The sequence below is a fragment of the Calidris pugnax genome, unplaced genomic scaffold (assembly GCF_001431845.1).
Source record: "Calidris pugnax isolate Ruff unplaced genomic scaffold, ASM143184v1 scaffold335, whole genome shotgun sequence".
Lineage (NCBI taxonomy): Eukaryota > Metazoa > Chordata > Aves > Charadriiformes > Scolopacidae > Calidris > Calidris pugnax.
In genome coordinates, this window is record NW_015091148.1 from 482214 (window position 1) to 503012 (window position 20799).

Genomic DNA, 20799 nt, shown 5'->3' on the forward strand with positions numbered 1-20799 from the left:
GGTCTTTGGGGTTTTGTGTTTGTGTGCTTTAAGCCAGGGAACAAATCCATATGGTTGCACGGGCAATTCCCAGGGACTTTCAGCCTGGGCTCAACCATAAATGTTTCAATCCTTTCACTTCAAGTGTAAAATTGAGGCTCTTTGGAAGGAAATGGGTTGGTTGGCGGCTCTTTCCTGGGGCTGTGCAGGCAGCCCTGCCCCAGGGGGGGTCCTGGAGGTGTACAGGGATTGACCCCTCCAGGGCAGCATCTACAGGGGCCAAATCTGTTTCTCACCCAGCCCTGGAGAGCAGGACTGAGCTGCTTGCCCAACTGCACCCCCCGGGTGCCCTGAACCTGGTTTCCTTCGGAAAGCAGGGCTGGGGGGTGGAAGCACATCACCCCCCCATTCCCAGTCATGCTTCTGGGCATGGTACAGGACCCTGTGGTACCCATCAACCTCACCTCACTTCTCATTCCCCTTCCATCAGCGCTGGGAGCACCTTGCAGGAGCAGCAAACTGGGGGCAGGAAGGTAAGGAAAGGTCTGGAAGGAGCCCACAGCCTGGCAGGGGGGGTGACAAGGGGGTGGCCCCTCCCTTGAAGGGGGGCTGTGGGTGCCATGGTCCCATGCCCCGCTCAGACGGAGGCTGAGAGAAGTGATGGAGCCGGTCAGGAAAGGTTTGGGAATGGGGGGGGGATGCTGCTTCCCTCTGGCTATTTTGGAAAATCCCAGCTCAGGCTTCATCTCAGGATGGTGGCGATGGTTATTCGCCCCCAGATCTGCAACTGGTTTACGCCTCTGGTTTTTTTGACCTTGCAGTTGTGTGTGTGTGTGTGTGTGTGTTGCCTTGGGTATTTTCCAGGCTCGAGCCGAAGCATCTCTCCAGAAAGCCCTGATTATTCCAGGCTGAAAAAAAAAAGCAGGTCTGAAGCAATTAAGAGATGGAACAAAACCCTTCCAGCTACGGAGCCGCGCAAGGGAAACGGGGGGAGGAAGAATTTGTGTGGGATGGATTTGAGCTGAAAGACAGGCTGGACCTGCAGGGAGGGACTTTCCTCCCTGTTCAGGAGCTGAGCAAAATCCTCCTTGGCCTCGTATCGGTTATCTCTTTTCACTCTTTGAGCTTGATGAATGTTAGGGGAGAATTGGGTTTTGTCATGAGGCTGCCATGGTGGTGGCCCATCCCCGGCAGCGCAGGGACACGATGTGGTGCCGAGAGCTGGGAAGATGTAGCTGCATCAAGGTTTTGCTTGGTTTTGGAGGACAGGCTGCAAAAACGGGTCTCCTTCCCCAGCATCTGCCCAGCGAGGAGGGGGGACAGGGATGTGCCCAGGGATGGGACGGGAGATCACGCACGAGGGTCAGGGCCGGTGCACGGGAGTTGGCCGCTGTTCGCTGCCTTCCCACGGCTCGCCTGGCGCCCGGCCCGGCCTCCCTAGTTGGAAAACCAGAAATCTGTATTTCTAAGGACTTATTCTGGCAGTTTTGCAAAGCTGAGTGCAGCCTCCGGGCCCGGCTGATGGTCGCCGGAGTTTTGCTCGGCTCGCTTTGTTCGGAAGAGTCTTCTTTTGCATCTAATGAAAATTTCATTCCGAATTTTATTTGTTTTGTTTCTAAAACAAAGAGACATTTCTATCCCCAGCAGTTGGGGATAAAAGAAGAATCAAATATTTATTTTAAAATGAGTAATAAACTAACCTGGGAGCTTGTATCTGGGGAGGATTTATATTGTCTCTGCTTTTCAGATGGGGAAAATGAATCATCAACCGATGGCCAAGGGTAGCTGATGAACTGGAGTGAATTGCATGAGGGTTTTCAACTTTTGAGGGAATTAAAACCTCTTTGCCATCCTTCCAGTCTAGGTCTCAGCCTGGTTTTGCACCCAAGTGGTGCAGATTTCCCAAGATGGGGTTTACACGCTCACCCTGGGAGCAAGGGACCCGGGAAGCCCCCTCTGAAGCAGCAATGTCCTGGCTGAAGCTCCTCTTCGGTTTGCCTGGGAAAGAAAATCTCCTTCATCGGCCCCATCCTCCCTCGGAAAGAGGAGAAAGGCCTCTGAAGGGTCTGGAAGAATTGACTTTTTCCTGCTCTGGGTGATTTTGTCTTCAGCCGCGTTTGGAAGGAAACCAACCCCACCGCTTTCTCCCAGTCTCTGTAAATCATTCCCCTTCCACTTTCATACTCAAATAAAGGAAATAATTAAAAGACCAGGAAAAATGAGCTGTTGGCAAGTCTCCTACAGAATTGCTCAGCGCTAGAGTGCTGTGTGGAGCTTGAAGCCTTTCACAGGAGCAGGGTAGACTCCCAGGGAGCTGCTGTGATGCCTCTGTCGGAGGGATTTGGCCACTTCTGTGACTCTCTGTTCCCTTCCCAGTGCTCCAAGATGGCAATTTGTTGTCTCTTTGCCAAAAGAAAAGCACTGCTCAACACCCAGGTGGCTTCTTTTCAGCTCTAGATGAAGCCAGGCTTTGCTCAGGAGCCTGGGATGTCGGGCAGAGTTGCCAGCCAGCGGCAATTTCCACCTCAGAGTGATGCTTTGAGGGAAACCAGAGTGTTTCCCTCCATTTATCCCGTGGCTCGGCTGGCTGGGGGGTTACTTTGGGGTTCCCTGGCTGGCTCCATTGTACCTTCACCCTTGTCTTGCTGGGCTGGAGATGGGTTTTCTCAGGATATTTCAGGCAATATTTCACACCCCCTGTGCCAGACCCTCTGCTCTGGGTCTTGCTGAGATGATCCAACAGCAGAAACAGGAATTGCATGTGCTCTGGTGAGGGGACCGCTGCCTTGCCCAGGCCACTGTAGCCCCTCTCCTGTCATCTCCCTTGCTTACTCCCCCCATACACACCCATCTGGGGCTGGTTAACCTCTCCCTGCTCCCTCCAGGAAGGCCACATCCATTAAAGTAAAGCCCCATCACCACCTCTTGGTTTGCACCCAGCTGCAGCAAAGCAGAAGCACCTGGGGGAAATCTGGGAGGGGAAGAAGAAGAAGAGGAAGGGCAAGACTTACCCTTCCCTCTCCTCTCCCTTTGCTGCCTGTCCTCGCTGGTGGTGACAATTCTGTCCCTCCTTCCCAGGTAAGTCAGTGAGTGAGTGAGATGTAATATCTCCTGGATGCACTGAATTAGAGGCGGCTTTGAGTGAGGTGGCTGCAGAGGCTGGTCTTGGCTCTGTTACTGTTCAGACACCCTTGTCCTGTGATAACCTGTGCCAGGACACCCATGTCCTCTCCTCTGTGTTCCCTACCCCATATGGGGATGCCAGAGGCACAGGGACTTCTCACACCTCTGCCCTGCCTTGCTGGGCACCTGGGTGTGTTGCTTTTGCCCCTTCCTCACCCCCTGGCTTGTCCCCTTGCCTTTTGAGCCAAGTTTATCTTGAGTTGGGTTGATCCCGCTCCAGGCACAGCCCTGGTTTCTGCTGGAGCTTCAGGATCCTGCAACAATTGCACAATTACTCAAGGTTTGGACCATGGACATGTTTCTCCAAACCTGGTCCATAGAGATGTGATGATGGGTTAAACCAGAACTTGTGATGCCGGCTCAGCCCCGTCTCTCCTCATCTGGGCTGTGGGGCTGGAAAAGCCTCAGGAGAGGAGCTGAGAAGAGCAGGTTAAAAGCAAAAGGCTGCCTCGCAGCTCTCCCGGGGCCGTTAGTCCCCACCTCGATGCCTTTGGCCTCTGAGCACGGAGGGGGGTTTGCACGGCACGAGGCAGACTCGGGGAACGGTCGTGCCCGGTGCTGGCACCCGGCCATCGCCCCGGCGCTCCCGGCTCTGCCGCCGACCTGCTTCCCATTATTTGGGAATGCGGCTCTCGCCGGCATATGGGAGGCAGATTTTGGCCGGGGGGTGCAAAGGAGGGGGGGACACGGGGATGCTGATGGCAGCGCTGACCCTCATGTCCCACATGGGGCAGGTACCGGGGGGCTGTCGGCAGCTCGGGGCTGTCTCTGGGGTCTGGAGATGAAACATCTCCGAATCGCCCCCTCCCTGTTGGCTGGCTGCACCCCCAAATCCAGGCTAAATTGCCCGGGGGGAACCTGCAGGAACACTTGCTGGGCTCGCTTCTGGGGGCAGACAGATGGACGGGGAAGAAATATAGGTGAGATTAGCGTTTGTCAGCTGCAGCTGGGCGCCCGGAGCTGTTGTTTCACTTGCAAAGCCCTGCTGCTATTCTGGAAGCTCAGCTTTCTTTTCCCATCTTTGTCCCTTCCGTGAAGGGAAGGTCCCAGCTCCCCATAAGAGCAAGGATTTGATTCAAAAGCTTCTTGGTGCATCCTTGGGTTTTAATGTAGTTTGTGGTGGGTTTTTTTTTCCCTTTTTTTCAGTGATTAGTGGGGTTATCTGAGACCTCGTGCTGGGGATGGCAAGGGGTTTAGCGAAGTGGTGTTTTTTTGCTGTGGGTGACAGTGGCTGGAGGGGGGATGTGGGCCCAGCAGGGGTCTGTCCTTGTGCTCCCACGCTGTCCCCCTCCGCCTCCTGCTGCCCCCCCAGCCCGGGGGAGCCCCTCCAGAGCTCCTTACAGCAGATGCAAGATTAAGCAGGGGGCCGCCCCCTCCCTCCCCAGGCACCCATAAAGAAGGGGAAGGAAGTTTTCCAGGGCCTTTTCCCCAGCCCTGCTCACCAGCCGATGCAAACATCAGGCTTCTTTCCAGATCTTGTTGTTCATTCTTTCCCCCCCCTCTTTTCCCCCCCCGCACTAACCATAAATCAGGTTGTTCCCCCCAAGGACCATCTAATGCAGCTGATCCCACACATGAAGACCACCTCGCAAAGCTCCTTCCCTCCCTCTTCTCCCAGCACGGCTTCAGACTGGGATGCAGGGAGGGCAATGGGGGGAGAGGATGCTCATTGTGTCCCCCCCCTCTCCCTGGGTCCTGCCTGCCAGATCCAGGCTCCCTTCCCAGGCGCTGGAGGCAGAAGCCCTTCAGCTCACGTTCGCAGCCCAGCCCTGCTCCTCTTCTCCATCCCAGCCCCTTCCCCAGGGGAGGATGGGGATTAAGAGGAAGCAGATTAAACCTAATGGATTGATTGCAATTATTTTCCCTTGTTTATTTGCAGTACCGTGTGGGAGCCTGAAAAAAAAAAAAAGGGAAGGGAAGGCTCTTTATGTGTGTGCAGTCCTGGTCCTCATTACGGCTCCTGCTAGAGAGCGACCCGGGCGAGCCAAAAATAAAACCAGCTACATTTGAGCATCCTATTTCAAGCTCTTATAAACTGCTACGTGTAAATACTTCTGTGTGCAAACCCACACGCAATCCTGTGCGAAGCAGCTCCGGCCCCGGCCCCGCGAGGTCCCAGCTCCCCTCTCCCACGTGTCCCGCGTTCCCTGGGGACACGCACCCTCCAGGAGCCATCGGAAGCTCCTTGGGGCAGGAGCCAGCCTCTTGTTTGGGGGAAGCTTTACCTGTCCCTGCGCCTGGTTGGGTTTTTTTCCCCAAAAAATTTGACTGCCCGAGGGCTGTGTGGGAATTTAGCATCGGAAATGCACCCTGTATCCCTTTGCCTGCCCGGAGCTGAGCCCTACAAGCCCTTCCTGGACTTGTTATTGAGATGGGGCAAATCTTTACAAGTCTCCCTGGCTCTGGAGATTTTATTTAGGATCCGGGGAAGCTGATCCTGCACCTTGGGGTGCCGAGGGCAGCATTGAGGGCACAGAAATAGGCGCCTTGTTCCCAAAACAGCAAATGCTTCAAAATAACTGGACTTAAGCCTTTTAATGCTCTTTTACAGCAGCTGAAGTAACTCAGTGGGGCAGGAGGAGGATGTTACCTCCTTTTTCTGGGTTTTTTCCCCAACATCCGAGGTCTTTCCCAGAGTGTACCGGCTGTGCCAAGGTGGGGAGCAGGGTGGGAATGTGGTGGGAAGTGCTGGGGGTGCTGGGGACGTTGCCTGGCACCACTGTAAGCTGCTGGACAAAGCCGGATAAGTCGTGCGAAGCTCCCGACGCCGCGTTCCTGGCGGAGATCCGAGCCTCCTCCGAGCGCTCCCAAGAAATCCTCCTCCACCAGATAAGGGCAGACTTTACATTCCTGCTGTTTATAAGGTTAAAATAAGAGGATGGGGAAGAAAGAAGGAAAAAAACACCCCACCCTTGAAGGCTTAGAGGCTGTCTTTCCTATCATGGATTCAAGAATCTCAGTTCTTGGCTGGGGGGGGCAATAACCAAGCGGCACACCAACGTGGTGATGCTCTTTATTGGCATCTGACGGATACACAAGGACAGCTACCCACCCCGTGCATCGCCCCCCCACCTCATGCTGCTCACACACCCCCCCGCAACCCCCCAACTCCTTCTACGACGGCTATTTCATCACCGTAAAACTTCCTAATAAATCGGCACTGGCATTACGGAGGGGGGAGTGGAGAAACACACATTCTTTGTACAACAGAAACATTAGAAAAGGACACAAAACGTACCGACGAGCACTAACTTTGGCTTGATTTTCCCTCCTTGATTTTGTTTTTGTTTTATTTTTTATTATTATTTTTATTTTTTTTTCCTGCAACCAGGGATTTGAGGCATCCCCCGGCTTCTCTTTGGATGCTGAGTTTGTCTCCGTTTCCTCGGCCCTGAGGAAATCCCTTTACTATGGCAATTGAAACCTGAGACCGTGGCAATATTGTCCTGAAGAAAAGCAATTCCTAGCTGGCAAGGTACGGCCAGGTTGGCTTGTCGGACTGAATTGGGCAGTTTGTTTTGCTTTTGATGTGGGCACTTTATTCCCAGTGGCCCTCAGTTCGTATTTGAGTCACTTCACCGAAAGAAGGGACTGATGGAAACAACCTGACGACAACAACATTTCAATTCATCCAAAAGCATCCCTGTGGATGGCTTGGTCTCGGAAGGAGCCGGCTCCCCAGCCAGGGGCTCACAAGCCTGAGTTGCCCACTGCAAGTGGGGTTGCATATTTGGGGCATTTTCCTTGGATTTTAGTGATGGGAGAGGGTCGGGATGCACACGTGGGATTCGGAGCCCTGTCAAGGCCAAGTGTTTCTAACCAACGTGCTTGGCGTGGGCTGCCAGTGGCCAAAGTCATTCCTCCAAAGGGATTTTTGCTCTTTTGTCACTCGAGGGCAGGAGGCATCAAATATCCCATCCTGGAGATTCAGGTTCAGCCTGTCTCGCTTTATTATCCAAAGAATAGGGGGCAAAATTCCCAAAAGCTTTTGAAGGACCTGGGCACTCGAATCCTATTAATGCAGGCTCCAATCCCTTGGGAAGCACCGAGCTCTCCCTCCTGACGCCCGGCCTCTCCACTGGGAACAGCCAGTCCTTCCATGTTCCCACATGGATCTGCTGCAGTGATTTTGGGGGTGTGCATGTTTTCCTGCCTCCAAATTGAGTCTTTAAGGCCAGAATGGAGGTGGGACTGAAGGCTTGGACCACAAAATGAGCATGAAAGGCCGTGAGGAAGAGCAGAAGGGCCAGATCGGGGATCGTCACCCCAAGTCAGATGTAGAAATATCGAGCAATTAGTAAAACAGAATCAGAGAATGAATCACAGAATGCTATGGGTTGGAAGGGACCTCTGGAGCTCATTTCCTCCAACCCCCTGCCAGAGCAGGTCCATCCAGAGCAGGTCCCACAGGAACGTGTCCAGGTGGGTTTGAATGTCTCCAGCGAAGGAGACTCCACCCCCTCCCTGGGCAGCCTCTGCCAGGGCTCTGCCACCCTCACAGGAAAGAAGTTCCTCCTCATGTTTAGGTGCCACTTCTTATGTTCACGTCTGTGCCCATTTCCTCTTGTCCTGTCCCTGGGCACCACTGAAAAAAGCCTGGCCCCATCCTCCTGACTCCCTCCCTTTGAGTATTCATAGGCGATGATCAGATCTCCCCTCAGCCTTCTCTTCTCCAGCCTAAAAAGCCCCAAGTCCCTCAGCCTCTCCTTGTAAGAGAGATGCTCCAGGCCTCTCATCATCTCTGTAGCCCTCTGCTGTCCCCTCTCCAGCAGTTCCCTGTCCTTCTGGAACTGGGGAGCCCAGAACTGGACCCAGTGCTCCAGATGAGGCCTCACCAGGGGCACGACAGTACTATTTACAAGTCTTGCTTATCTCCTTAAGGAGGGGAAGAAAATCACCTTCTGCCTTCAGGAAAGAGTTTCTGGATGAATCCAGAGGTGAAGGGGGAGTCCAGAGGCACGGATGTACCTGCAGTCCTTCCTCTGCAAAAAGTTCGTGATGCTCCAGGCAAGTGAGATGTCAAAGCTGTACCTGGTGTTGGGGACATGCCCCAGAACCATGGTGACAGCTCACTGGGGGAATGGGGTACTCACCCACCCACAGGCTGCTCCCCAGCATCACCCATGAGTGAGCTGGGTGCTGGGCAGGGAGCTGATATGCCAAGGAAATGCATTTATAGCTCTGGAGACGTGGAATCGGTGAGCGATGTCCCCTCCCCAGGGCTGCGGTGGGGTCCAGGCAGAGGGAGGTGCTGCGGCCACCCAAGGATGCCCCAGGGAGGCAGTCGGTGCACGGAGGGTGGGCAGCACCCAGATGGAGGTGAAGAGCCCACGGGGAGCAGGCAGGGGTGTTTCTGAGCCCCTCCTTCACAGTGCTGGAGGAGAAGAAGCCCTTACAAGCAGGGGTCAGGACCACCAGCCCCGTCTGGGTCTGCGGGCGAGCAGGGACAGTGCAATGGCAGCAGGGGGGCTTTGCTCCTGGGTGGGTGCAGCACGGGGACACTGGGGTTGGTGCCAGGGGAAGGATGAGCAGAGCCCTTTCATCGTGTCCCCGTTGTGGGCAGGCACTTTTTCAGCCCTTTGGACCTTCGGTGTCCTCCTGTGGATCTCCAGCACCAGGGAGGTGGTGGCACCCAGACACCTGGTCTCCAACATTGAGGTGGTCCCCGCAGCTCCTCGCCCAGCCCAAACGCTGGCAGCCTCTGGGGACTGTACATGGGGGCTGCGTCCCCCAAATTTCACAGTGTAGGTTGGGCTGCCGGAAGCCAAGTCCTTTCCCCCAGCCCACCCCCTCTCCGTGGCACAACCTGGCCGTGGGACCAGCCCCTTCCCCAGATCCCAGTAGAGAAGCTCCGGTTCTCTCCGTGCCCATCCCAGCCCTGCCCTTCGCCTGCAGTTTGGGGGGAAGCAGCTGGATTTCAGGGCATTGGAGGGGAGCAGGAGATAACGGCAGGGTGGGCCAAGGAGGAAGGGTGGGAGGAAGAGGAGAAATGGAGCCCCAAGGAGGAAGGAGAAGGGCTGGAAGGGGAGAGAGGAGAGGGCTGAGAGCGAGGTGCTCGTTCCTGCATCCCTCCAGCCTTGCGAGGATGCAGATGATGCTCCGGAGGCAGATGGGCTTCAGGCATCGAGGGACAGCGAGCCCTGCACCCACCCCACTTATGGGGTCCCGGGGGGAGGCGGCGCTGGGAGGGGGCGATACCGAAAACAGGAGCTCAGTGCATACAGGGCTGTAAATTGAGGGAGCCCGGGGAGCCCCCGCTTCCTTCTCACCCTCCCCTCCAGGGCTCTTGGTGCCAGGGAGGGGGGAGGCGAGGGGGAGAAGGGGGAAGGGGACCCCGCGGGGCCACCCCGGGCCACCCTTCAGACGGGGGAGGTGGCGGTGGACTCGCTGTACAAGCTCTCGGCGATGTCCCCGCGCTGGATCTTGCGCAGGGCAGCGAGCAGGGCGTCGAGGGTGGCCGTCTCCTTAGAGGACCAGTCGGCCAGGAGAGCCCGGGCGGGCGATTCCTCCCGGGTGAAGGAGTCTATGAGGTCCTCTTTGTAGCCCAGCTCCCCGGCCAACTGCCTCCACGTCTCCTCCGTCGAGCTGCTCAGCAGCTTCTCCACCTCCTCCTGCTTGCTGGGCGGCAGGGTGGTGTAGAGGTTCCCGTCTCCCTTGGGTGCTGGGATGGAGGAAGCGGCGTTAAGCCCGTCTCTGGGGTACCCCTGCCCACCCTGCAGCACCCCGTTAGCCCTACCTGGCCCCTGGGTGCTCTGGTTGGGTGGCTGCTGGTCGTGCAGGCTCTGGCTGTCCACCGAGATGCCACTGTCGCTGTGCAGCTTCTCCCCCTCCGGAGAAGGCGTCTGGTTGACCGGGCGGTTGTTGGCCCCTTGCTTGTTCTGTTTGCAGTTGTTCCACCTGCAGGAGAGGAGCGGGGAGGTGACAGCCGGCGGTGACATCCTCCAGGCTGGGAGGAGGTGTGTTGCTTTGTCCCCCTTTCCTGGGGGACCACTTCTCCCAGGGAGAAGTATTTCTCCTGCAGCCTCAGCCTCTCCAGCACGGTGGTTGGATTGGTTTAATTCAGCAGTTCTAGCTGCCAAGTGGATGCTGAGCTCCTGAGATGATTTATCTGGTGGCCCCAGAGCTGGAGGCAGCACTGGGAGGGTCTCCCCAGAGCAGAGGGGCAGAATCCCCCCCCGACCCTGCTGGGATGCAGCCCAGGGTGCTGGGGGATTTCTGGACTGTGAGCGACAAGGACAGGGCTCCCTTCTGCATGGAGCTGCTGCAGGAAAAACCCTGCCAGAGCTTGCAGGGGTCCCGGGGCTGGCTGTGGGTCCCCAAAACCCTCAGGGTGCCTCCAGCCTGGGGTGCCCAGGGAGAAGAGGAGCCAGCTCTGGCTTGCCCAGGTCCAGGTGCAAGTCCAACGTGCCAGGGATGAGCGGCTGAGCATGATCGACCATGACGTGCCGGAACGAGCAGGGGCCGGGCAGGGGGATGGTTGTGGTAAGGGCTGGGTGAGGTGCATGGTATATACTGCCCCCCCCCAACCCACTGCCATCTCCCTCTTTCACCCCCTCAACCTGATTTCTCATGCATTTTTGGAGATCCGGCTCCTACCCCCCCAGCCTGGTCCCCTTCCCTCCCTTGTTGGTGACAGCTCCGGCCGCAGGACCTCCAAGGGGGGACACATATACCCTGTTTCCCCACCACCCAAATCCTCTGCCGTGCCCCCATGGCACTGCCAGGGTCCCCCACCTTTTGAAAGCGATGTAGGCCACCAGCCCCACCACCACGGCCGCCAGGATGGAGCAGTAGACGGGGATGAGGTTGTCGGCGGTGCCGCGGCTCACGACGGGCTGCGAGCTGCCCATGACGGTGGTGACGGTGTCTGCCAGGGTGCTGGGCATCACCTCGGTGTTGAAGGGATCCCTGGTGATGGGCTCGGGGCTGTCAGAGCCCACCAGGGATGGCGTGTGTGTTGTCCAGCGAGGGTGAAGGTCTGCCAGGCAGGAGGGGAAGAGAAATGAGAATAATTAGCCATGCCTCGTAACGGGCTGTGGTGGGTGAAGGGGGAAAAATCTCTGGAGGAATCTTCTTCCAATGGATGTGGGACTTGTGGAGGTGCCAGCTCTGCCCCATCCCCTTGTCCCCAGCCTTGTTGTTGCAAACCACCTCGTCCCCAGACAGCACCTTGGTCCCCAGGACAAGCCGAAGCCGTCCCCTGTCCCGATGGTGACCTGGTGACAGATGTGGACATGGCCTTGTGAGCTCCTCTTGGCCAGCACTGGCTTTGCTGGGGTCCTACAGCTCTTCCCCTGACCTCCACGCTCCAGACTGAGCCCTGGGCTCCCATTGCTGGTACCGAAGCCCCAGCTGCCTCCCGTCCTGCAGGGCAGCATCCCTTGCCAGCAGCACCAGAGCCTGGATTTGCCCCTTTCCCAGCCCCTGCCGTGCACCCCACCAGCCTGGCCCCATGTGGGAGTCACCCCATTCCCGACGCACCCAGGCGTGTCCCACGGAGCGGGTGGATCCGCCTGGTCTTGCCCAGGGAAAACGCTCTCACCTGCAGCTGCCCCATCCCCTCCCCTGGGTGCCGGCTCCTTCCCAATTTGCTCCCCCTTTCCCCCCAACCCCTGCACCCCTTTCCAGGGGGTGTCCCCACCGGCAGTGACCCCGGGTGAGGATGGAATGGGTACCACGGGGGCAGAGCTGGCATCTCTCCCACCCGCCCGACTCCCCGCTGCCCTTTCGGAGCGGCGTTTCAGTGGCCGACAGGGCTTTTTCCGGTGGGTCCCCCCCCTTGTCACGGGCTAACAAAGCTGGCCCTGTGCTCCTTGACTTATGGCTCCATTTACTCGACCCTTTCCAGGGAGCTGCGCTGGCTGCCCCCGCGCTGGGAATCGGCGGCCGCCGGGACAAAGCTCTTTTTCTCCTCGGCCGGGCTCGGGGCAGGGAACGGCGCTGCTGCTGCCAAGGAGGGACCGGGGTGTCCCCAGAGGAAGCAGCCCTGATGCTTCTTAGGGGGGCTCCGCAGGGCTGTGGGGTGCAGGCTGGCAATGCGGGGGGGCTGCTGCCAGAGAATGATGCTCACCCCCTTCCCCGGGGCACCAAACCCTCCTGGGCTGTGGGGCTGGTTGTTCTCTGCTTCTTTGGGGCACTTAATTCCCATTGGAAACCCATCGGCTGCCAAGATCCCTCCTGATGAAGGCTCAGGCAGTGGTGAGCATCTCATCCAAAACTGGTGAACCTCTCAGCTCCCCCATGCTGTTCCTGGACACTAAAAGCCACCCAAGGCAGAGTCCCCTGGACCCACCGTAGTGTCCTGCTGGGAGCTCGGCCAAGGAAGCCCCTGGAAAGGGCCGGGCAGACCCTGGGGCCGGGCACTCACAAGGGAGACAAGGGCTGATGGAAAACACTGCCTCCATAGCAATCTGTGCTCTGAAATGCCCAAGGGCTCAGCTGGATACCAGGGTCCTCTCCTCCGAGCCCACAGACAAGTCCCTGTCACCCCATTGCTGTGGTCCAAAAGGAAACTGAGGCAGGGAGGGCTAGAGGAGAGCCAGCTCTCCCGTCCACAAACCTCCTCCCCGGAAAAGGCGGCGTTACCTCTGCATTCGGCGTCCGAGATGGCCGTGCACTCCTTCACCATCACCTCGTTCTCCTCGCAGGTGGTGCAGGGCAGGCAGGGGTCCACGAAGTTGGCTTCGCTGGAGAAGGTGCCCTCGGGACACTCCTCGCAGACGGTGTCCTGGTTGTCCCGGCAGGGGTACACGAGGCCGAAGCCCACCTCGCAGACCTGGCACTCCTTGCAGCTCCCGCTGGGCTCGTCCTGGTAGTAGCCGTAGGCGCAGCGGCACACGGCGTCGTCCGACTCCACGCAGGGGGCAGACATGCTCTGCAGCCCCACGCACTGCGTGCAGGGCTTGCACGGCTCCGTGGCGCTCACTGTGTCCGAGTAGGTGACACCTGGCAGGGGACAGAGCTGGGAGGTGAGCATCCGGGAGGTGGTTGAGTCACCAGGGAGGTGGTTGAGTCACCGTCCCTGGATGTGTTTAAGGGATGTTTAGATGCGGTACTGAGGGACATGGTGTAGGGGAGGACTTTGTAGAGTAGGGGAGATGGTTGGACTCCATGATCCCAAGGGTCTCTTCCAACCTCAATGATTCTATGATTCTATGATTCTATGATCCATTTTCCCCCTGGACTGGGCACTGGTGAGGCCCCACCTCGAGGGCTGTGTCCAGTTTTGGGCCCCTCACCACAAAAAAGACACTGAGGGGCTGGAGTGGGTCCAGAGAAGGGCAACGGAGCTGGTGAGGGGTCTGGAGCACCATCCCCATTTTTGACCTCCAGATGGTCCCCGTGGGCATCCTACAGCCATTGCTGCTCCCCAGCCATCCCTAACACTTTCTCCTCCACATCCTGCCTGGGGGGGTCCCTCGGGGCATCACCACCCTGTGCCCCCCTCCTCGGCCGCGTGTCCCTGACGCGGGGCGTGATGCGAACAGGAGGTTACAACACTAATTGCTGACTCTCCTCTGACCCCGGGGCTTCTCACTCTCCGGTTTCATCCCGAAGGACTGACTCTGCCGGGGAAATCAATCCTCCTCCCGCAGCCCAGCAAGCCACCCCCGCGCCCCCTCCCTCCCCCTGCCCGCTCCCAAAGGTGTTTGAAGATATTTTTAGCCCTGGAAGACGGGTCAGCTCCCGTCCTGGAGGGCACAGCTGCTGTCCCTGTGTTGGCTGCCCCCCATGCATCACCCCCCCCAAGAACCCTCACTGCCCCAACGCCCCCTCTTCCCTGGTCTGAAACACCAGGGGAAAGTCCAGCCTCCTTGATGGAGAAGGTGTTGGGGAGATGAAGCACAGTCCCTCTGGTAGCCCTGCTCCTCGGGAAGGCAGCCCAGCCACGTGCTGATCTGTAATCACCTCCTTGTCTCCCGCGGATGATCGTGGGAGACAGCAATTCCCACCCTTGGTGGCCTCCAGCCTTCCCTGGGTGGCCAAGGAGAGACCGAGCCACGGACAGGCTCAGGGCAGAGCCGTTCCAGTGCTTGATTTTTGGCTGCTTTCAAGATAGAGGGGAAGGAAGAGCCCTGAGACCATGGTGATGGGCAGAGTTAGCATCTCCCGCTCAGGAGGAGCAGGATGGAGGTGCCATCCCAGCCTCAGTGGCTCATTTCCCACCGTGGCTCAGGGGCAGCAAACCCTGAGCAGCGACAGCCGAAACAATTCCAACCCCCCCAACACCTCCCACCCTGTGTCTGCGCGTCCTGCTCCTCCCTCAGGACCTGCTCCATGCCCTCCCTGGAACTGCAGGACCCTGGGGATGTACCCGCTCCACGGCTGCTGGCCCCAAGCCACCACCTTGGCTCTGCCCCGGGGTGGGCTAGCAGCCCACCGCCCCACAGAGCCAGAGCAGCACCGGGTCGGCCGCCGGCACGCACAGCTCCCATTAACCTGGGCTCATCCTTTGCATTATTCTGAATTATTGATAGGCACCATTAGAGCGGGGAAGTGGCCAGGAAAGGCATACGGCTGAGTGGGCACATTTTCAGTGGCAGCAAGGTATCTGAGCTGAGCAATTACAGCCCAGATTCAAACAGGGCCCCCTCCCTCCCGCCCGCAGCGATGGAGGCTGGCGAGGGGGATAAATAAATCATGAGGCAGCAATCAGGGGTGGCTGGCAAGGAGGGGGAAGAAGGAAAATTATAATATATGTTAAAAAAAAAAAAAAAAGGCAAGTAGCCATTTGGGCTAATGCAGGGACTGCCCCCCCCCCAGCCCGCACAGGCTTTGGCAGGGGCGTAGCAAATTTTTGCAAAACAATTTGGCTGGTGAATCGGGAAGATGTCCAAGGTTCAAACTCGGAGGCAGCCCCCGGGTGGAGGTGGGGATCCCGGCGGCCCAGGGCCGTGCCCACATTCCTCCCCATCGGCTCACGCCTGGCAGCGGGATGCTCTGCCGGGACCGGGACTGCCTGCGCCAGCCCAGCCCCAGCGGGGTCCAAAAAGACCCTCTCCCCATCCCAACAAGGGCTGACGATGGGGTTTGCAGGTCTCCTTCTCCCCCACCTTCCCCAAAATCCCGCTCTGGACTCAGAGGAAAATTGGGGGAGGTATTTGCCCTCTTGCAACACCTGCACCCGTGAGTCACCCCCACCCAGCTGACGAGCTTCTGGGGATTAGTCCCTGCTGCCATTAATGATTGTATGAAAGGCTACAGCTGGGGGAGGGCTGGGGGTACAAAGCAGGAGGGTTTGCAGGGGCTTTATCCTGGTTGTAGCTCCCCAGCTTGCCTGTTCCTCCCCTCTTTGAGGTAGTGGAGGGGCTGGGTCACCCCCTTGGTGCTGCTTCTTATGATATTTTTCCTCCACACCCCCCCAGTTCTCGGAAAGAAATCAGGGAGACAAGCCATCTGCCAGCCTGGAAGTGCAGGGGGTTACGGAAAACAGCCTCATCAGAGCATCCCTAGGAATGCAAAGGGATTTACAGCCCTGAGGACCCAGGAGCTGGAGCCTGACACCCCAGGCAAGTTCCCTGCAGGAAGGGATCGTGGGGTGGGTGGTGGATGCCCCAGCACCTCCCAGCAAGATGGGTCTGAGCTGGTCACAGCCTGGGAAGGAGTGATCCCAGGGGGGTTACCCTGCACAGCATCCCTGAGGCTGCAGCCGGGGGTGGGATCCAGCCCCTGCAGCCAGACCCTGGGAGGGTGAGCGCCCTTCATCGATTTTGCAGGAAAGCAGAGGTATTTTTAGCGCTGCCCTGACACCGCTCCGTCCCCTGTTCCGTGCTGGTGCTGCTCTGCTTGTACTGCTTTTCCCCCCTTAGAATTTCCCTCCTCTTTCCTCTCCCCCAGCTGTGCTTTCTCCCTTCCCCCTCTCAAATCACCTCCCCAGAGCAATCCGGGCTCGGCTGGCACAGCTTTTTCCTACAAATAGTTGTCCTTAGGCCTTCAAAGGGTTTGCAGCAGTAAATCTGAAGGGCAGATTGCTTATGCCTATCCATGGCATTGTTTAAACTGTAATAGTTGGACCACTTCATCTGTAAGCATTTAAGCAGGTCTCCAGCACACATCTCCGGCCGACATTTATGAAGCATTTGACATAGGCAATGCGCCTGGAGTTGGCCAGGAGAAAGCTGTTCCCTTCTCTCTTGGGGACCTACATGATTTGCTTCTCCCCTCTCAATCTTGCTTTTTATTTTGCAGCCTTTACCGGGTTTAAAAGAAAAAAAAAAAAATATTAAAATTGAAATACAGGTGGCCCATGGGGAGACATCCCCGTGGCTGGATCAGAGACTGATGTGCAGTCAATACGGGGAGGGGAATTTTTTGAAGGCAAATGCTGGCCGTGAGCCAGTAGCCAGGGAGCCATCGGGAGGGGAGCAGTGCTAGAAGGGGGAGGAGGGGTCTGCAAAGGTGCCTGGCACCAACGGGTCCCAAAACGGGGAGAGCTGCTGTGTCCGGGGCTGGGATTTAGGGGGCAGATGCTTTGGGGAAGTGCTGGGGTGTCAGTGCAGAGGTGGGTGTCCTGGGAAGGCTGCCTGGGGGTGATGCTGTGCATGGAAAGATTGAAGGAAACGGCACAAATTGTGCCCAGGTAACACTTCCAGGAGGAAAAGAGGGTGCAAGTGCCTACTAATGCTCATGGTCCCCAAAATCCCTCCCTGGACCCTGTGTCAGCCCCTTTGTGGCCCTTCGGGGGGGGGTGTGGGTACTCACTGTCCAGGCAGGGCTCGCAGACGGTCTGGTTGACCCCGCAGGGCTGCACCACCCCCTCTCCCAGGTTGCAGGCTTTGCAGCACTCCCCGCTCGTCGTGTACATCTTGGTGAAGCACTTGTCCTTGGAGCCCCAGGCGGGTCCCTGGGAGAGAAAACAGAGCCGGGAGGTGACCCTTGTTGTGGGACCCAACCTGCAAGGGCAGGTAGAGACACGCGTCGCACCCAGGTAAGGTCCTGCTCTGGGGGGGACATCCCATCTCGGGGCTAAAGGGGGCTCACATTAAACACAGGTCTTGGGAGAAATGGCTGTCCTGTGCAAAACTCATTCATCAGGAAAACCCACGTCTCCAGGGTCTGGGCTGATGGGTGTTATTTTAGGGGAATGTGGGCTTTTCTGCATTGTTTGCCTTTCTCTGTCATCTGAGTTGTCTCCTCTAAGGATGCTTTGCCATCCTGAAGGGTCCAGCCCTTCCCACCCCACAGGCTGGTGGCCGGGAGACCTGCCTGCCACTATGGAGGGTTTGGAGAGCTGGGGTGGCAGCTCTGCACAATGGTCTTGTTTCGGATGGGGATGGTAAATCAGACCCTGGGGTGGAAATTAAGACCTTGAAGGAAGCACCGAGAGCTTCAGCGACACCCCTGTCTAATGGCAGTGAGCGTATCTGCCTATAAAACCTGTCGTCACATATGGAAGCAATAAACCTGCCACGAGCGGCGGGGTCAGAGCCACCCTCCACATGCACTTTGCAGCCTGGGGTGCATTTTCAGGGCAGCTGCTCCCCAAAACACCTCTTGGCCGGGGTGTGGAGGAAGCCTCCTTGCCCAGGCGTGGGGTTTCCAAGATGCTCGTGATGATCTGAGCTCTGCCAGGGCTCCTTTTGCTCCCTCTGCACGCAGGCAGGTGTGCTCCAAGGCTGGACCATCCCTTTGCCATCCAACTAAGTGTGATTTTTTGATTTTTTTATTTTTTTTTTAATGGAGAGGGGAAGAAACTCTGCTAAGGCTGGGAGAAAGCTGCTCCCTCCCCGTGCATCTGGATGCCTCGTCAGCCAGTTGGCCGCCTCCTTGCACAATGCGGCGTTATGAACTCGCCTTGTGCATCATCCGGCAGCATCCGGCCCGGGCTGAGACAATGGAGCGCCAATTATAGGCATCTGAATGACAAAGTGCTCCAATTACCCTGCGCTTGAAAGCATGTGCTCTCTCCTCCCTGGCGCTGCTTTCACCAGCCCAGCCTGGCAGCCCGCTCCCGCCACCGGCTCCCAGCTGCACAGGCAGGAGGGATTTTTGGGGAGGAAGGGTGGGATGGGGGGGTGTCTTCCCAGCACCCCCAAATCACAGCTGGGAAATGGGTTTTGGGGTGAGGAAGGGGTTTGCTTTGCAGTGCGACGTTTTTGCCCCCCACTTCCTCCCTCTGGGCAGTTGTATGAGATCTGCAGGATGGGGAACCCCCGGGTGGCCCCCGGTGGGGAGGGATGGAGGATGCTGAAGGTGAGATGGGGGTGGTGACCACCCCCCAAAAAAAACCAACTTGGGGTGAAGTCTTAGGGCACACCACAGGGCAAAGCTCTGACTTTAAGTCCCAGTTCAGCTCCAGTTCAGCCCAAATCCAACCCCAGCTCAGCTCCTGTTCAGCCCCAGTTCAACCCTGGTCCTGCCCCACCTCAACCCCAGTCCTCCATCCCCGGCTTGGAGTGTGTCTCCCCTTCTTGGGCAGGGGTTTGCCCCCCTCTTATCCCACCCCCCCTCCATGGTTGTGGCAGCAGCAGCCGTGAGCGGGGCTGGGGGAGCAGCCGAAACGTGCCTGGCTATAAATAAGTGCTGGGAAGGCTGGGGCACGCAGCTGGGGCCGGCGGTGGCCAGCTCTCCCACTGGCCAGCTCTCCCACGCCGCAGGCAGCTGCGAGCGGCCCCGGGTGCCTGCGGGGATGGGACCCGCCGTCCCGCTTCCTCCCCGCGACACCCCGACCCCCGGCAGCTGATGACCCCAGGGACCCCCTCTGGCCACTCTCACCTCCCCACAGGGCTGCCAGAAGCAGCCCATGCTTCTTCCCTGCCGGGTCCCCCCACCTCCACACCCCCAAATGCTGTAGAAAAAGGCACCTTCCAGCCCCAGGTGCTGCCCCCCCCGCCCTGCTCCGCCTGCGTTTCCCCTTCAGTTCTGCATCCCGAGCGCTGAAACCCCCATAAAGATTAACACAGTTATAAGAGGGGCACATGGTCTGCATTAGCCGGCTGAAATGTGCATGTTATTAACACAACTCCTGTTGACAAAGCCACAGGTATTAACACCATAAAGCATTTTGACAGCTGGACCAAGGAGGGGGGGGACGGACGGACGGAGGGCACGAGCGACACCTCTGTAAGCTTTTTAATTGCTTTTTGGGGTTGTGTCGGTGGCTTTTTGTGTCCTAGCAGATGCCGCCGGCTGAGGAGATGGGCTCGGAGGAAGCCAGGAGAAGCGGGAGTTCGACACGGCCCCGTGAGCCCCGGAGCCCTGGCAGGGAAATCGCTTCTCACCGGAGCGGGGAAGGGAGGGGATGCTGCAGCTGGAGAGGAGCCCGGTGACAAGCCTGGATCCGAACCGCCCGCGAGCCCCACAGACGGGCTCTGCCTCTCTTGGCGAAGCACCCTGTCTCGGAAAAGCCAAACCCCTGGCTCTGAGCAATCCCCAAACTTTGGGCAGCAGAGAAAGCCACGTCGGAGGTCTGCGGGTCCGGCCAGCCCTCGGCACGGCGGGACCGGGAGGGCTCTGCCTCTGCCCACGCGGAGCTACCGGCCGAGCAGCGCAGGTAAAGAGCAATGAACGTGGGGTGTCCAGGGGTTGGGGTGGCCCCGGGGCTGTGGCCACAGCTGTGGGTGCACATCTGGACCTGCCCAGGAGAGGGGTCAGCAGAGCCGCCGGGCTCCCCCTGTTCCCTGGACTCAGTGGGTGCAATCCTGGGGGGCAGACCCAGCCCTAAGGCAGTGGGTGCCCCGTGGGGCTCAGCCCTGACCCGGGGAGGCGGCTGCTGAGATTTGGGGGGGACACAGAAGCCCAGCCTCGCTGCGGGAAGCAGGGAGCTGCCCCAGGTGGGCAATTCCCCGGGGTGAAATCACTCCAATCCATATGGCTGGGGCATCTCTTGCCTTTCCTGCCACCGACCCTCTGCCACGAGCGTCCCCTGGGGAGTGTGACCGGCCCGTTCCCCCACCCGGTACCGTGGGTGAATGGGGGGAGACCCTCTGACATGGACCCACAGGCACCACTCTCCTCCTCAGCTTTAATATCCCGCCCGAGAGGTGTCCTGCTGCCCAACCGAACCTCTGGGACCCTGTCAAATCCTCCCCCAGCCAAAACCCCATTTCTGCCCCAGGTAGGTGGTCTATCCCTGTGTGCCCAGCTCTCCAGCTCCGGGTGTTTCCCTCTCTCCTGTCACACCCCTCCGTGCCCTGAAGTTCTGTCTCTGGCACACGCCGAGGCTGTGCCCGTCCCGGGGGCTCATGCCAGGGGGGGAAGAGGGTCTTGCCCATCACTCTGGGCAGCAAGTGTAGAGCTGGGAAGATCTAAAGGAGATTTTGGGGGATGTGGGGTGGCATGAGCTGAAGGCACTGGGGTGTGGGTGGCTTCTCCCCCCCCTCACCCATTGACAGAAGACTCTGTCATCCTTTAATCCTGGGTAAAAGGGATGGCAGAGCTCGGTGCAGCTCTCGGGACCGGAGGGGCTGCACAAGCCATCCCTGGGGGTCCCCCATCCCCACCCATTGCCCCCAGAACTGTTCTGCCTGCCCCCCCCGGGTCCCCCTCCCTGCTGCCCGGTGCCTCGGGGACCTGCCGCCCCGAACCCTCAGGGCTCCCGGTCCCGGTACATGTGGGACCCTCCGTGTCTGCAACCGGGTACCCCGGGGGGCCCTCCCAACACCCCGGTGCGGTGCCGCCGGGCCTCCCCATCCCACC

General features: G+C 58.6%; 2 protein-coding genes across 2 annotated transcripts in view; one reads left to right on the top strand and one right to left on the bottom strand.

Annotated features, from left to right (window-relative positions):
- Positions 1–7877: 7877 nt before the first annotated feature.
- Positions 7878–17000, bottom strand: NGFR (nerve growth factor receptor). The gene is made up of 5 exons (XM_014958953.1): positions 16864–17000; positions 12748–13107; positions 10897–11140; positions 9899–10059; positions 7878–9823 (listed from the first exon to the last, which is right to left on the bottom strand). The coding sequence occupies exons 1-5, from the start codon at positions 16964–16966 to the stop codon at positions 9522–9524; spliced, it is 1170 nt and encodes a 389-aa protein (XP_014814439.1). The 5' UTR covers positions 16967–17000; the 3' UTR covers positions 7878–9521.
- Positions 17001–18210: 1210 nt separating this feature from the next.
- Positions 18211–20799, top strand: part of PHB (prohibitin) — a 30802-nt gene continuing 28213 nt past the window's right edge. The window contains exons 1-3 of the mRNA XM_014959042.1: positions 18211–18215; positions 18763–18768; positions 20143–20148. Of these exons, the coding sequence (XP_014814528.1) occupies positions 18212–18215; positions 18763–18768; positions 20143–20148 (16 nt within the window). The 5' untranslated portion in view covers position 18211. The remainder of the gene's footprint in view (positions 18216–18762; positions 18769–20142; positions 20149–20799) is intronic.

Coding starts and splice junctions, on each gene's coding strand:
- NGFR (XM_014958953.1), bottom strand. CDS start 16,966: ATGTACACGACGAGCGGGGAGTGCTGCAAAGCCTGCAACCTGGGAGAG. Junction 11,141..12,747: donor CTCGGACGCCGAATGCAGAG/GTAACGCCGCCT, acceptor CCTGCCTGGCAG/ACCTTCACCCTCGCTGGACA. Junction 9,824..9,898: donor CCAGAGCACCCAGGGGCCAG/GTAGGGCTAACG, acceptor CCTCCATCCCAG/CACCCAAGGGAGACGGGAAC.